The 15,682-nt window shown below is 37.4% G+C and overlaps 1 protein-coding gene across 1 annotated transcript in view; it reads left to right on the top strand.

The window, feature by feature from the left end:
• The window catches only part of LOC5571790 (3-hydroxy-3-methylglutaryl-coenzyme A reductase), a 182,498-nt gene that overhangs the window by 95,361 nt on the left and 71,455 nt on the right, over window positions 1-15,682 (top strand). Inside the window, exon 2 of the mRNA XM_001659873.2 lies at window positions 1,452-2,189. Coding sequence (XP_001659923.1) covers window positions 1,853-2,189 — 337 coding nt within the window. The 5' untranslated portion in view covers window positions 1,452-1,852. The remainder of the gene's footprint in view (window positions 1-1,451; window positions 2,190-15,682) is intronic.

Below are 15,682 nucleotides of genomic sequence, written 5' to 3'. Positions count from 1 at the left end.
TTCTTTCCTTCGATTTTTCGATTTACGTGTTTTTGTCGGTAGTACGTTGTGGCACACGTTCTGATGTTTTTTTTTTTCGTGCGTCTTTTGTTTTTTTTGTTTTTCTTTTGTATTATATGTAAAACGTTTCCTTTTTATCTGTTTTTTTTTTTTTTTTTTTTCATTTTATTTGGACCAATCTGATTACTCAGGAGGGATAGGTTCTGCTTATTACTGTTTACTGAGCAAAAAATCACAACCGGTCAAAATGTAATCAACAAAACTGTGAATAAAAGATATTTTCCTTCTTTGATTGCCGCCATTCAAATGATTAAAATATCAAAACTTAGCAACAAATTCTCTGTGTCTATCGCTAGCTTTTCAGGCGAATTCTGACCTCACACCTCTCCCAACCTCCACTTCCGTAGCACTTGTAAGGGTGTCGCTGAGTCGGTGGCCTCTCATTAAGTAAGTGCTACATCAACATTTCCTTCCCTTATCCCAAGTTACGGTTAAGATGGGCGTGGCCAGGAATAGCAATATTCATGCTTTTGGTAACATTGTTCATGATTGGGTCAAGCTGATGATTCAGCTTCCCAGGGCATAGAGTATCTTCGTACCTGCCACACGATATACGCATGCAAAAATGGTCATTGGCATAGTAAGCTCTCAGTTAATAACTGTAAAAGTGCTTATAAGAACACTGAGAACAAGCTGAGAAGCAGGCTCTGTCCCAGTGGTGACGTAACGCCAGAACGAAGAAGAAGATGAATGTTGCTAGTATCCAATCTACTAAGTATACCGTAACTACGCTAACGCTATTCCTAGTCTAATTTATTTCAAGATAACTTAACAGATGCTCTTTCATAATGTGCAGCATGTTATGATAGTTACAGAGAGCGATACATGAGAGATTCTCTCAGTTTTCTCAGGATTCAATCCCTGGATCTAAGTAAGTAATCCAGGCTACTATGTTCTACAACAAAAAAGCAGTGTTGCTCTGAAAGTAATTGAATGATCATCTCAGCATGATTTAGCCTTTGTTATCAATGATAACAAATTATCCTTACGTCCAATCAAAATGTGGACTTTGGCAAAGTTGCAGCTGGGAAAAAATCACATGAGAAGAGTATGTTCATTTTTCAATAGATTATTATGACGAGCAGTTAGAGGGCTGAACACAAAAGGTTTGCCTTTTCCATAGTAATTTCCATATAAACATCAACGGGCGTGTGCACAACCAAATTTCTTCTAAATCATTTCAAATTTTTGGAGAATGATTTTCATCATAATTGACATCGTTTCAGCATAGGAAAGCAGCAACTTCCAAATTTGCATCATTCTACTGTCTATAGCTCTGATTACTTCAAAAAAAAGTTAGTTATACACATTATAGAACATCCTTACATGCCTTTTATCCCATATCAGTTCACCCTAATCAGCTACTGATCACTGATCTGTTTCTTCTGCAGGCAACCATCACACATCAGCAGCAGCAACAAGCGAGCAAAAGCAGTTTCTCCTGAGTCCGGGTGTGAATGCGGTGGCAGTACCAATATACCATCCACCATACCTGCCAATTCGCGAGCCCGCCTGCACGCGTTCAGCGGCGGCGTCTTCTTCTTCAGTATCACCTGAGCAGTGCTGCAGTGAAGAAGTGCTACTCGGTGTTGCTTCGCGCCCCGTGTGTGTTTTAGCCGTGAGAGAGTGCGTGCGTGTCGCCTAGTGCAGTCAGTGTCCACTATCCAGTCGACTCGGTTCAACCTAAGTTGAGCCGAAATTTCAAGTTAAACCAGTGCGTTCCGAATTGTCCTTGTTGACTGACTCGGAGAAAAGCTCAGCGCGGGAAAGTGCTTCGGGTCAAGAAGAAAAAATGAAGGTCGGTCGGTTATTTCGAGCGCACGGTGAATTTTGTGCATCGCACCCATGGGAAGTGATAGTGGCCCTGGTGACTCTAACGGCATGCATTATAACATTCGACAAAGGAAGTGCGGATCCGTTCCAGCAGAGCTCGTCACGTTCCGGATCCGGACGACCTTGCCCGAGCTGGCGGTTCAGTTCGGTCAGTCCGGATGAAGCGTTTCGGTGCGAAGAGGTCGAACAGAACGGAATCGATGTGATACTGATGACCATCGTTCGATGCTCGGCCATCCTCTACTGCTACTACCATTTCTGCAACCTCCAGAAGCTCGGTTCCAAGTACATTTTGGGTGAGTAGAGAAATCGATTCATCCATGTGCAAACGGTCCCCGAGCAGGGACAAATAACTCGCGCCTATCTAACCGAGCAGAATCTGATTATCAAAATGATATCAAATTTTGTTTTTCATAACGTATTGATTGCATTAGTTATAAAATCTTGAACGATCTTACCATTTTTTCTTGTTCCTTCCTCTTCTGTTTTGTTCCTGCCACAAATGAAAGACTACTTTTGATATTTCCTGAAGTAGATCCAATTATTAAGATAACATAACACGTTAATAATTTCTAATTTTGTTTTCATTTTTTTTTTTTTTGAAATTTCGCAATATACCAAGTAACTAATTGATTGCCTATTTTGATGCTTTTCGGTTTGATATGGTGCTATTAAAATTTGTTATTATTCTGTTTATTTTCAAACAAAATTTGGATCTCATGTTTTGTTATTATTTCTGTTAACTAGATCAGAAAATTATCACATTGAGTTATCATATACGATGAAATAACAACATCAAAATATGTTTTCAATTAGTGTTTTGGCATAATACCATAAATAGGTATTGTTCAGTACTTCAGGTATTGCCCACACCTCATTTGGTATTATTATAGTATTAAACATACAGCTTAAAACAATTAAAAATACCAATTGAGATTTTCGAACACTATTGAGGACTGCTTGACTGCCCATAATCGTATAACAGACCCATGTTCTATTGGATTTCCTATATAAATGTGGAGTCGAACGAGAAGACAATTGTCAACTCGCTCCCATTTGTTTAACATTAGTCGTTTCACGTCACTCGAGGTGAGAGCGACTCGTCTCGCCTCACTCTCCGAGCAGAATAAGCCCAATTATTTCATGTATTATACCTCTTATGCAGGGCTCATACCTTATCCAGGTGGGACCCACCAGTAATTTTCTTCGGCTCAGGTCGCCTATCTCCGCCTAAGTTCGAGCAGCGGTTGACCTCCCGGATTCGGTCACAAATCCTCTAACAAGGCAGCTTGACGGATCCACAAAAATTCGACGACCCAATCGAACCGGATTAGCATACGGCGCGCCGGAGCGCATTTTGTGAAAGTTTCAATTCGCTTTCTGACCGAAACGATTGACCTACCTGAGATTCGGTGTTCGGTTACGATCAATCGCGCGTCAGTTTGTCTAGATGCGAAAGGCCTTGAACTGTGTGGCCTGCGTTACCTTACCGCTTACTAGCCTTGTGATTGTGTAGAGTCCGGTGGGGCACAAAAGAGAATGGGACACGGCTGTATTGGCCGCGGTCGTGCGCCGAAGATTGAATGGGCAGTCGAAATTTTCATATTCGCGTCTACACATATTTCATATCTCTTTAAATCGGCTGCGCCGTTTTTTTTCCTTACTCTCTCGCGAAGTGCAGACGGTAAATTGACCGAAATTTTCTGTTACTGTCCGTCGAATTTCGGAGAGTGTGCGAAGCGATGAGTTTTGGACATAGGTGTGTACAGGTTTCAAAAGACACCTACACGTTAATGCTTTGGAGGGAGCGCAGTCGGAAAACATTTCTGACGAAAAGTTCACCATACACCCCTTGACATGATGCAATTAAATGCCTGAAGACACTAGACGCACGGCCAAGTAACGCACATAAGTCGAGTATCAGTAGATTATATTTATAAAAATGTCGCATGAGAACTTTACATTTCTAGAGTTAGGGACCCGGAGCCTATTCTTGGCACTTTTGATTCACTTGGGTATTAGGTTTTTTTTTGAAAGCTACAGAGCTCAAATTTTGCCCAAATTTATGTCGTACTGAAGCACTTCCTAGCAAAGTTTCAGACAATTTGACCGAGGAAAATCCCATGCCAAAATAAATTATGGAAATGCCCAGGTGGTTCTACACCCTGCACAATTTTTTAACGATCAGGATGTTCGATGTAAGCTATAGTCAAAAACAAATGCAATTTAAGTAGTTATTTCCCCAAAACTAATATAGATTATTAAGAAGCAATTATGAATTTGTAAAAAAATCAATTGAATTCGGCTCCGTTATGCCTAGTGGCGCTTGAGCCTGTTAAATAAACGTTAAAGTAAAAAAAAAGTAGTTATTTATGCAACAAGTTGCAAAAATGAAGATTTTTTCAGCAGGAGTCGTACATTTATTCAACGAGACTTATCGAGTTGGATAAATACGGCGAGTGCTGAATAAATAGAGTTTTGCAACGAGCTGCATGAAAAAATTTTTGTCGTTACAAAAAATGTTGTTATAGTTGAATTGTTTCTAGCGTCGAACCTATTTTCACTCAAAATTCATCACCTGAGTCGAGTTAGCATCGTTCTAAGTATGTAGAATTAAAAGCTACTTGAGCAATCAGTGAGAAATCCATAGCAATTCGATGGAGGCACTCAGATATCAATTTGCCAGCTCTCAATACAGAACTGCTTCTCAGTACTGTTTTTGCTGGTGAGTAAAGTAGGCCGTTATGTTCTTCATTCTTTTGATGAAAAGTAGGCTGATATGCAACGGAATTACAAAAAAGTCTATCTAGACCATCTTTAGTCAGAGGCTGAACATGCTGTTCCTATATACTAACACTAGACAACGGACACATATTATAATTCGTATAAAGACTGTAACGCGCAAAAATTGGTTGACAATCGTATCCGTCAGACAAAATTCATGATACAAAAACCTTCCTATTTTCTTCTGGTAGCTTAGTCCATGTTTAAAAAAAAACATGTTCGTTTATTAGTTTGGTTTGCCAAATCCGAACTGCCGTGCCTTCAGGTTAACCCCTTCCATAAAATTTTGCACTGTGGTCTCATCGACCTTATTCGTCGCCGAACGCCAGTATGATTTAAACTGCTGCTCGTTTTCGATTGATTTATTAGTTGTTTTCTAATGAAGTTCCATCTGATTAAGGCCCATCTTACTTGGACGTTATTTTGAAAACTGGTGAGCAAAAGGTGAAAATTCATCATAGCAGCCATTGTATATACACTCAACTTTACAATGCAGCATTTCAGGTTTTCTAATGCATTTTCAATAGAAAAGTGAACAAACTGTGAGTGAAAAGGAATGAAAATATAAAGGCATATAGCTCTAATACAAAACTGTGTAACTTAACTGTAACGATTTTAAGAGTGCAAGCGATTATGGCCATCTGAGAGAGAGGAGACAGCTCGCTGATAGTTGACATGTTTTCTTGCCTTTTTCGACTTCTTTCTTTAAATCTTGGGTTGTGCACAATGGTCAGATGAGCTTATGTTGGTTAAAATCATATTTGCTTCTTGTTGTTCACTATGAAAAAGGATATGCATATAAAAAATAATAGCAGTCTGCCAACACACAGCTATATTCAGTTATTCATATTTTTTAATATGAAACGATCGAAAAATACCTAGAAATTTTAATTGATTACTTGATTTTTGACGGTTTTTACCGCTCTTCCCTCCGAATGTGCGGTTTTCCAGTGACATTTGGTGACTGGTTTCCCTTGACTTGTGGGAGATCGCAATCTAAGCCAGCTGTCTTCTCTCTCTCAGGTGGTACTAACTGGCCTGCACGACCACGACATCTACGTTCTAGAAAAGGGAAGTGTTCAAAGCTCAAGCACTAAAGCAGCATCAGCACCATACGATTGCTTCTGTCATGTTGTCAGAATTGATGGTGAAATGAAAACCTTTATAATTTTTTTTTCTATTTTCTGATAAGTAAGTTGAGCTTTGCCATTGCCGTTGATACATGTGGCAACATTTGAGCTTTGCCGTTGACACATTGCCTTGTACATGTTAACATTTTATCTAGAATTACAACTGCTCCAGAGATCCCTTCACAAGTTTAATTCAGGTCACATGATAGCTGTCATCGAAAAGCCTTCGATTGAACAATTGACAAATTTTTAGTATTTTGGTTGTTTTGCAATAGTCAGACATGTGAGTCATGTGAAAATAAAAACATTACCAGTTGCATTTAATGTTTTGGCTGATAACAATTAATTATATACCGTAAAATGGGGTGTAGAGGACCCGTGGGATTTTAAGGAATTGAACTTCTCAAACATGTTTGACAAGTCATAAAAACGTCAAAAGTCGATCTAAAATCATTCATCTAAAATGATTGATTTGTTCGGAAGATTGTGGGCTACATTATGTGATAGGGGATGTCTATTAAAAAAGTATTGTGGAGTCTTGATGTTGAAAACGTTTCAAAACATTTTTGTTAGAATTTTTTAGGCTAAATACATTTAACTACAAAGCTATGAAACAATATTAAGTATTTAAGTATTCAAGTATATTTAAATGAGATTATAACGCAAACAAAAACTTTTGAAATTTTAATCTAGATTTCGACTACAAAAATTTTTTAATGGAAAAAGTCTCTTTTTGAAAATAAGTGGGGTGTTAAGGGATTATCTTTTTAACTTTTTCCTAGTTACTAAACTCATTCGATTTAGAGTGCGTTTTGGCAACTCAGATGGGAACGTTCGTGTTTTTTTATGTGATTTCGGAATGTGACATTTCGGTCCGGTTTGCGCGTTGGCCGATCGGTTTTCTCTGAGCTAGCAGTGGCAACTCAGATGGAAACGTTCGTTGTTTCGTTATGCGATTCCGGAAAGGAGCCTTTTGGTCCGGTTTGTGCACGAAAATAACAATATACGACAAGGTTAATATTATCGAGTTTCAGAATTTTATTGATTATTTCATAAGTACATTTTTTGTTATAACATTTATTAAATACAGTTTGATTGGTTCGTTCTACATGTATCGGCATTACCATCAACTTATAATTGCCACAATGAATAAAACATTTACATTTCCTTTGCTTGTTTTTAACATGTGTAAAAATCTTTGAAATGTTTGAAAGGTGTCAACATATTTGTGCTGGTTTTGCACTGACACAGCTGAAAAGTATCAGCATACTTTATGCATGTTAGCGCGTACAGTGATACTTTTTCAATTTTCAAGTCAATATAAACTATCAAGAATGAGTTTTATCACTTTCAAATGCAAGCTGAAAAATCATCATTGCTGCCAGAACGAATGACGGGCTACTTAGCCTTAAAATTCCTTCAAAATTCAACGGGTACCGTAACTATAGAAATACAAATTAAAAATATACCGCAACTAAAGAAACAGTGTATTAATTATGAAGGTATCATTGTGCAACAATGATTACCAATGTTGGTTACTGCGATTTAATTATTTTCCTCGGTAAGTAAATGGCCGTTACTTCCCGTTAAAACTCAAATGTGTGCATTTATTAAGCTTTTTGGGTTTTGAGTGGGTAAATGAAGTTGAATCGGACTTAGTACCTCCACTCCACTATTGGAACATCAACCCTACCGAGATAAGCAAATTGATTTTTTTAGGGGATGTTATTCCTAAGAGGAGCTCGCCATTCTAAAGATGTTTTTTTTTTTCTTTAATCTGAAAAAGATTGATTAAAACGTCATACTTATATTTGAAATGATCTACATTTTTCTTCCGTCATAGAAGTTGAAAACAACATTCGTTATACGACATTTGACTTGGTTTACAAGTATTTTAAATCGTAAATATTTCAAACTTACTGTTCACGAGCAAAATAGGTCAATATATTGAACCATGCAGAAAGGCTGAATTCGTTCAGCTGAATTGCACAGAGACATTTTTTCAAAGCTTGTACGGATAATATGCGGGCGCATAAACCCATTAACCAATTGCAATTCATCCAGAAGCGGTCAGTGAGTGCACAGATTGACTGTCATTATCTAGGATAGTGGTTCCCAACCTTTTTCAAGATGCGGCCTCATTTCAAGTTCTATAAACATCATGCAGACCGTTAAAAGTGAAAGTTCTTGAAATAAAACGTCAACTGTCAGCTTTTCAGAATTAAGGTGAAGATAAATCGAAGCCAAAGTTCAAAATTTCAAGAGCACGGATCTGAAGAACCAAACATCCGTTTGAACTGAAAACCTAATCGATTGGTCACCACCAGCGAGTGACCAATCGATTAGGTTTTCAGCTCAAACGGATATTTGGTTCTCCAGATCCGTGCTCTTGAAAATCTGAGGTTTGGCTTCGATTTATCTTCACCTTAAATCAATTCATAATGATCAAATTGAAATAATCTCCTCTCTGTAAAATACAAAGAACCACTTCATCAAAGTTTTGTCGAGAATTTCACAATAAATCAATCAATAATCTTGTTACCTGAGGGATTTACGCCAAAGGTTTGAATGGAATAAACCCCGAAAGTTTTCCGCTAAAAGAACTCCCACCAGGAAAAACAGAAAATATGCCAGGATTTTTTATGGATATCTTCTGAAATAAACTTGATTAAATCTGCAAAAAATATATATAAAAAATCACATAAATTCTAATGATATGCAATCAATTCTATGTGATTTATTGATAAATTTTAGGTGCCACATTTATTTAATTTAACTTTTCTGAGCTGATTACAATATAAATAAACATTCCTGCACCTGTTTAACTGTACATTTACATGATGAATTTTCTGAGTATACAGTCGACTCTCCACATCTCGAAGTTCTACATCTCCATAGTACTAGACTCGATTTTAGGGACTCAAAACAATTTGCGAAGACGAAATGACGTCTGTTTGTTTTTAATTTTCCTGGTAACTGAGTGATTTTCAATCTAGTGTTCATTAAAAAATGTTTGATATTGAGATATTTAAGAGTCGACTGTGTAGATGACGGATTTGAACGGCAGATGCCGAGAAGTTGAATCTGGCAATGATCCTTCAATTTTTAAAAGTACTATGACTGACATTTATAAAAGTATTAAAATCACCGGTTGGGAAATCCTGGCCTACTGCATGACTAGAAATTAGTCACAATGCAGTTGACACATTCAACACATATATGGTCGACGGAGGCTCTTAGTTCTCCCCTCGCACGCCTATGTGTTTAGCACTGGCGGCAGCGCCTGCGATGGAAAGCAATAACGAGTAGATTTCCAAGAGGTTACTGACGCGTATGTGCAGCGGGTCACGTGACGAGAAAGTGCTCTACCTCACACTGGCGCACTCGATGCGAATTTCGTATTTTCTTCCAGCTGTGCATACACGCGCAACCCCCGCACATACATCGAGCTCAACAATATCAGCCAAACAGACACCACTTGGATAGCCTTGATTTTGGACAGCAATGATCTTTCGAGCTTAGATGCTAAATTGGCCTTGATGCTGCTGTTTGGTGGCCACTGCGCCACTACTGATGTTACTGCTGGTCAAGTGCACACGAATTTAGTCATTCAACCTTCTAGCTGTAGGCGGCATCTTAAAGATTGGCAAAGTGTGAATCGATTTACGGTGCTTGTCATTTTTCACAGGCATTGACTCTTCAATGTTCTGTTTACGATTCTCATCGGATTCAGTGTTCTTTGGAATGTCATTCAATTAACGCTGTTCCTTATGTATGCTTTCTGTACGTGGGTAATTTTTATTGATCATTATTCTGAACACGGTGTCATCATTAGTCAAAGTACACTCTATGGTTATCATCTATCTATATTCATAAGAGTGTATATCTAGTGTTTAATGTTTCTGGAATGGGGATTTCCCTGGAAATCGTTCTTCTTGCAAAGAGATGACAAGCCAACCATTACATATGGGTTCAAGGCCGTTACCAACTATACGATGCCTTCACTGCTGGTGACGGGCACGGTGCAGTCAATTTGTCCGATGCAATCATGCACCGCGCTGCATACAGACAAGTGCTACTCACAAACGCATCCTTTACGGATCGCTCACCGCCCTTTCAATTCTCCACTGCATGCAGCAGTTGCAGTACCCGAGCAGGAACGAATAACTAGTAGCTAGAAAATAGTGTTCACTAGTCTAGGTATTGTCCATTCCTCTATTGTTTAAAACAATTAAAAATACCTCAGTTATTGGAAAGCTATTGAGGATTGCTTGAGGTATTGAACAACTATTGAAACATTTCACTTCTATATGAAAATTAATCATGTATTTTTTGAGTATTGCAACACCTGATCCAATAAGCAGATTGGTGTTTGTAGAATATGAACAACATAATATTTGAGGTTAGGGCTCTGTCCAGGGATGAGAAAAGTACTGGAGCAAACATTTACCGCCTCTACATTTACATCTTTCTACACGACCATCAAAATCCAAAGCAAACCATGACGGTTCAAAACAAAAAATGTCACGGCTCTTCAAAAAATGTAATCTTCTTCTTCCTGACGTTTTTCAACCCCGAATGCGAAATGACTCGAGCACAGTGGTGACACGATTTTTGCGGTTTTCGGGGTTTTGCATTTTTGCTCGATAAAGGCAGTATGAAATTGAACTTGTTTATATGTATCGTAACGGAATGATTGTGGTCTTTCTGTTAGAGCTAATAGATTTCAATTAGTTGAAAACACAAGCGAAATATTAGCGATTGAATGATTTAACACTTTTTTCAATCATTCAGCTTGTAATGGCTGCCCGAAAATGGTCATAGTGGAGAGACAAAAACAGTCAAGCAGTGTGTGAACCGTTGGCAGCGCAACGCCTGATGGTATTGATGCTGCTGCTGCTTTGTGTTTTGGTGGAATGGCAGAATCGATGAACTGTGGTGAATTGTGGTCACAGTTCCCAAGACTGGCTCTGTCAGACCTTATTCAGGTGTTAAGTATTGAAAATTATCTGGTATGGAATATCTTAATTTGGTATTTTGCAGCTATGTTCTTCTGCTCGGGTATGTATGCAAGCAACAACCATCATCGCACCACACTCATGATCATGATTGTCGTCGCGGTTTCGCAATCGATCGCACCGACGAACCGGTTCCCTCGTGTGCATCTTCGATAGCACTATAAGTAGGAAAGTGCATTCTTACCTTAAATAGTGGACGCTCCCATTTTGACGTCATTGCTTTATCTCAGGTGGAATACGCTTGACTTGCTCCTTATTGCATATCGAAGCTGTTATTTGAGCCAAAGTCGGTAAGATTCGCGAATTTCGATATTGGAAGACCTTCTTAAGCTCTCATAAATGATACGTATTTCTGTGATTAACCATAAAAAATTGAACCACATAGTCAATTTGTTCAATGATGATGGAGTGGATAAAAGCTACTAATTAATAACATGATTTTTTTAAATATTTGGCCACACTGTTTGTATAAAGTATAAGCTAACCGCAGTTCGACCTGAAACCGCTAATGCCATGCAGATTTAATGTCATACAAGCAATCAATAAAAAGAAGAATATATGTATCAAATCAGGTGTGAGATAAAAAAAAGAAATTTCAGCAAATTATAAAAGGTATCTAAGATTTCTCAGAAGTCTAATATAAAAAATATGACTGGTAGTACTATTGTTTCAAATTCCAAACATGACTTATAATCCGAACAGTGGCGAGTTTAAAGCATAAAATAAATATTTTCAATACATTTCAATATGGAGGACTTGAACTTAGCATAAACTGATCATCCTCTGCAGAAATTTCGAATATTTAAATGAAAAATCGCTGTTCATAGTCGCGTGTTCGGAATAGTCGCGTCGCGTGTTCGGAATATTAGTCACGTTCGGAATTTGAGACAAAACGGAGCACTTAAAATAAAAATATGTCATAAATTTCGAATATGCTGAAAGATGGCATCTAGTAGACGTTCTATAACTAGCGGGCTACCCATAGATGGAACTAAATATATACTGCCCATAACTGCAATGTAATTATAATAATATATAATTGGTAATTATAATCGCATAATAGTCACATTGAGATTATACATGAGCCTCGTAATGTAACAGCAATGAAATTTCTATCAGAATTATTTCTGACAATCCACCTAGTATGCAATATGAGTTGTACAAAATATCAGCCTCAAATAAGCAGTTTTGAGTTCCTGATATTTTTTAGAAATTTTAGTTTCCTCCCATACTGCTATAAAATGCACACTTGGTATTCCATTTACTCAATGCCTACTTCTGTAGAATGTTACAAATATACAGTTATGGGCAGTATACACACTAAGCTCTTACGGTGAATTTCACCGTAATCTCAACAGCTGAACAGTTCGGTGAAATAAAACACCGTAATTCCGTCGAAATTTTACGGATTCCGGTGATTTTTAACGGAATACTGTAAAAATTTACCGTACTCCGTTAATTTATTTCACCGAACTGTTCAGCTGTTGAGATTTTACAGGAATCCGTAAAATAATTTAAGTGTGTAGTGCTGAATCAGATTCCAAAATATCGGATCTACTACAAGATTGCAAATAACCATGATTATCAAATCCAATATGGGTGTCAGAATGGATGAGAGGTGAAAATATCACTCTAAAAAATTTATAATCATTTTCAACCTAACCTCACGGCTCTACCGGAATCCTGCATTACCTCTCCCCTTTAATAAGTGTTGTAAACGGCTATGGGACGCAATTTTGCCTCCCTGTGTCCCCTCACAAGCAATCATGAAACCACATTATTATCGAACTTGAATGATCGTGAAAACGTGAAAAAAACATTTTTGAAGGTTTGAAAAGAAAAGACCTAGGTGGATGACTATCAGCTTTTAGATTGATAGAACAATTTAGTACGAAGGATCTGAAGAAAATAATATTATCGAGCAAAACTTTTTAGCTGTCCTTTCTTCAGGGCTCACGAGTCATTAGGCGTAACGGAGCCGATTACATCTCAAATTGATTTTTAATGAAGTTTCCCGAATGCTTGTTCCTCGAATACCCCGTTTACCCGAATAGTCCAATGCCCCGAAAAGTTTTTTGCACTCATAATTGTCATAACTTTTTACATTTCAGCGAAATGGACATACTGGTCATCTGATATGCACCCTTCTTTATTTGATTTGCGGTTCTTACGAGTTTTACCGCCCTCAACACTTTTAGCAACATGTGTGTAGTCGAGAATAAACATCTTTTGATTACTTATCGTTGTTTCTAGTTCACCATCGTGCCACTAAAAACTATTATAGCACCTTTTCGAACTGTACCACTTTTCGTGGAAATCGCATTGGAGCACTTTGATAGTTATTTTTTAAGATATTTGTGCAAAACAAACCGTCCAGAAGTCGGAAGACTATTTCTCGAGATAATTAACATGAACACGATTAAATTGCGGCTTATCATCTGCAGATTCATTTTTTTTTTTCAATTTATTAGAGAAGTGATATAGATCTGAGAAGCTCAACTCAAACAGGCTTTCCCCTGCTCCAAACAAAGAACTCTCACATTTTCCAAACCATATTTTATGCAGTTTCAACCTCATATATGGTTTTCAAAGCCCTCAGAGCCCAAGGAAAATAAAAAAGATGCTAAAGCTCTCAGTGAATAACTGTGCAAGTTCTCATAAGAATACTTAGCTGAGAAGCAGGCTCTGCCCCAATAGAAATGTAACGCCAGAGAAGATAGGAAGGTAGGATGATAAATCCTAGTGTAAATTTTCCACTTTTTTAAATTTTACCTGAAAATTTTATTTTTGAGCTAGCGTCAGTTAAAAACACTTAAATAAAAACAAAAAATACTTGAATTGTGTTACCTGCTTTCAATAATAGTTGTAATATATACAAACATTAGATAATGATAGGGGCCTGTTCCTGTTTCGCTGGAAATATGCTATTTTGATATCTTGTCGTGAATTCGGCATATTTGGCTTATTCATTCCGTTCGACCAGTGTTGCTACCATAAAAATTAACACTGCGGAACACGTTTTTGTCTCAAGCATCAAAATACCGCTTTTTACTTAATTAAATGTTGCTGAAAAATATCATAGCACGTCTAGTTTTTGAGATATTGGCTGTTGAAAATGCAAAATTTTATTATATCAGCCAACTTGCATGCAAGTTTGTTAGCTTGTATGGCAATTTATTTGCTGAATTTGCCATAGCATTGAAACTTCATGTGTATATGTGTATTTTGCTATATAAAAGAAACGAAGAGTTTTGTATGGGGACTGCAAGCATGTTGGAAAAAACGATTTATTCAAGTTTTATCGTGCAATTCCGACCAAACTTTATTTGAAATGAGTTTAAGTCCTATTTCGCATGCTTGCTGGATTAGATCACAATAAAATTTGATAAATCATTCTTTTAATTTCATGTAAACACAAATTGAACCAGTGTTTTATGCAACTTTGGCGACCTGTAGCTTAAAATTGTGACGTGCTGGGACATTTCCGAAAACGGCATCAGATTCAACAACCTTAAATCTACAAGAGACACATAATCTAATCCTTGAGACAAGCAAAAATGTCATTTTTGTTACGCTGTGTAATTGTTTCATGTTACCGAACGCAATGGATAACGCATCAACTATGTTTAAAATTCGTCTCAAGTAACTTGTAGAAACGTTATTGACATTTATCGATAAAACTTGAGCAGTGCTGCCAGTTACCAAATAATTTTGTACCCTTCATGTAAAATTCAATAAAAGTGGCAGTTTATTTATATTTTGCTGAATATTATGTTTTTCCACCTTGTTGTACGTTTCGGAGTTTAAATTTTTCTTAATTCTTATTGAGCAGGGATGTCAGCTACATTAACTTTTGTGTATCGGTAGACTGTATGACAGACAATATTTACTTCAACTTCAGTGAAGTTTCGGTATTTTGAATGTAACATCCCCATATAATTAATTCTTTTGATAACAATCGAGCGATGTTGTCATTTTAAGTCAGAATTTGAAAACTTAAATGTATATTATATACTTACCAATTTGGCAAATTGTCTACAATACGCCTATGAAGAATTGAAGAATTACAAAACTTTCTGCAACACTATCGTTGAGGCTGTTGCAAGCTCGTTATTATCATATCAACCCATAATTGCATCGCTCGTCCAGATAAACATCATGCAACATGCTGGACGTTGAGCTGACAATTATCCCTGATCAGATTGATAGCTGCATACATTTTACAACGGTAAAATTGGAATTGCAATGTCTCCGTCGTGGAAGATAGTTCAACATTTACATTAGGGATGGTCGTGTCCATCCGCCTACACGCTGCAATTAACCTTCTGGCTAATCCAATTTCGGACATACTTTCTCACTTGCTTCACGACGCTCCGTGCATATGTTGATTGCACACCACCATCATATGTAAACTGCGACACGATATTGGCCGTGGTTTGGTTGGCAAACATGGCGAAACCGGTTGTCACTTGCGAAGCACGCTTTATCTATTTTTACCGGGCCACCCAAACCTAGCTCCTGGCCGACGTCGTCGTCGTCGCACAGTGGAACAAAACGTCAAACATTGAAAATCCTAAAATTAATATATCTTATTTTTCTGTACTACAATTTCCAAAGTTTCAGACGGATATGTTTTGATTACGATTTTCAGAATCTGGCCAAAATGATGCCCAAATATGATTGCTCCAAATTCCCCCTGTGCCGTAGATGTAGCCGATAAATTCATTATTCCAGAATTATTGGTTTTATGCGATTTTGTTTATAACGTGCAACCATCAATGAAGTTCCGTTGTGTATCAGCCTATTTTTTTTTTCAAAAGAATGATTAACATAACGGCCTACTTTACCTACCAACAA

The sequence above is a fragment of the Aedes aegypti genome, chromosome 1 (genome assembly GCF_002204515.2).
Source record: "Aedes aegypti strain LVP_AGWG chromosome 1, AaegL5.0 Primary Assembly, whole genome shotgun sequence".
Taxonomy (NCBI): Eukaryota; Metazoa; Arthropoda; class Insecta; order Diptera; family Culicidae; genus Aedes; species Aedes aegypti.
Note: the sequence above shows the minus strand (reverse complement) of the source record. Positions and strands in the feature narration are given on the sequence as shown.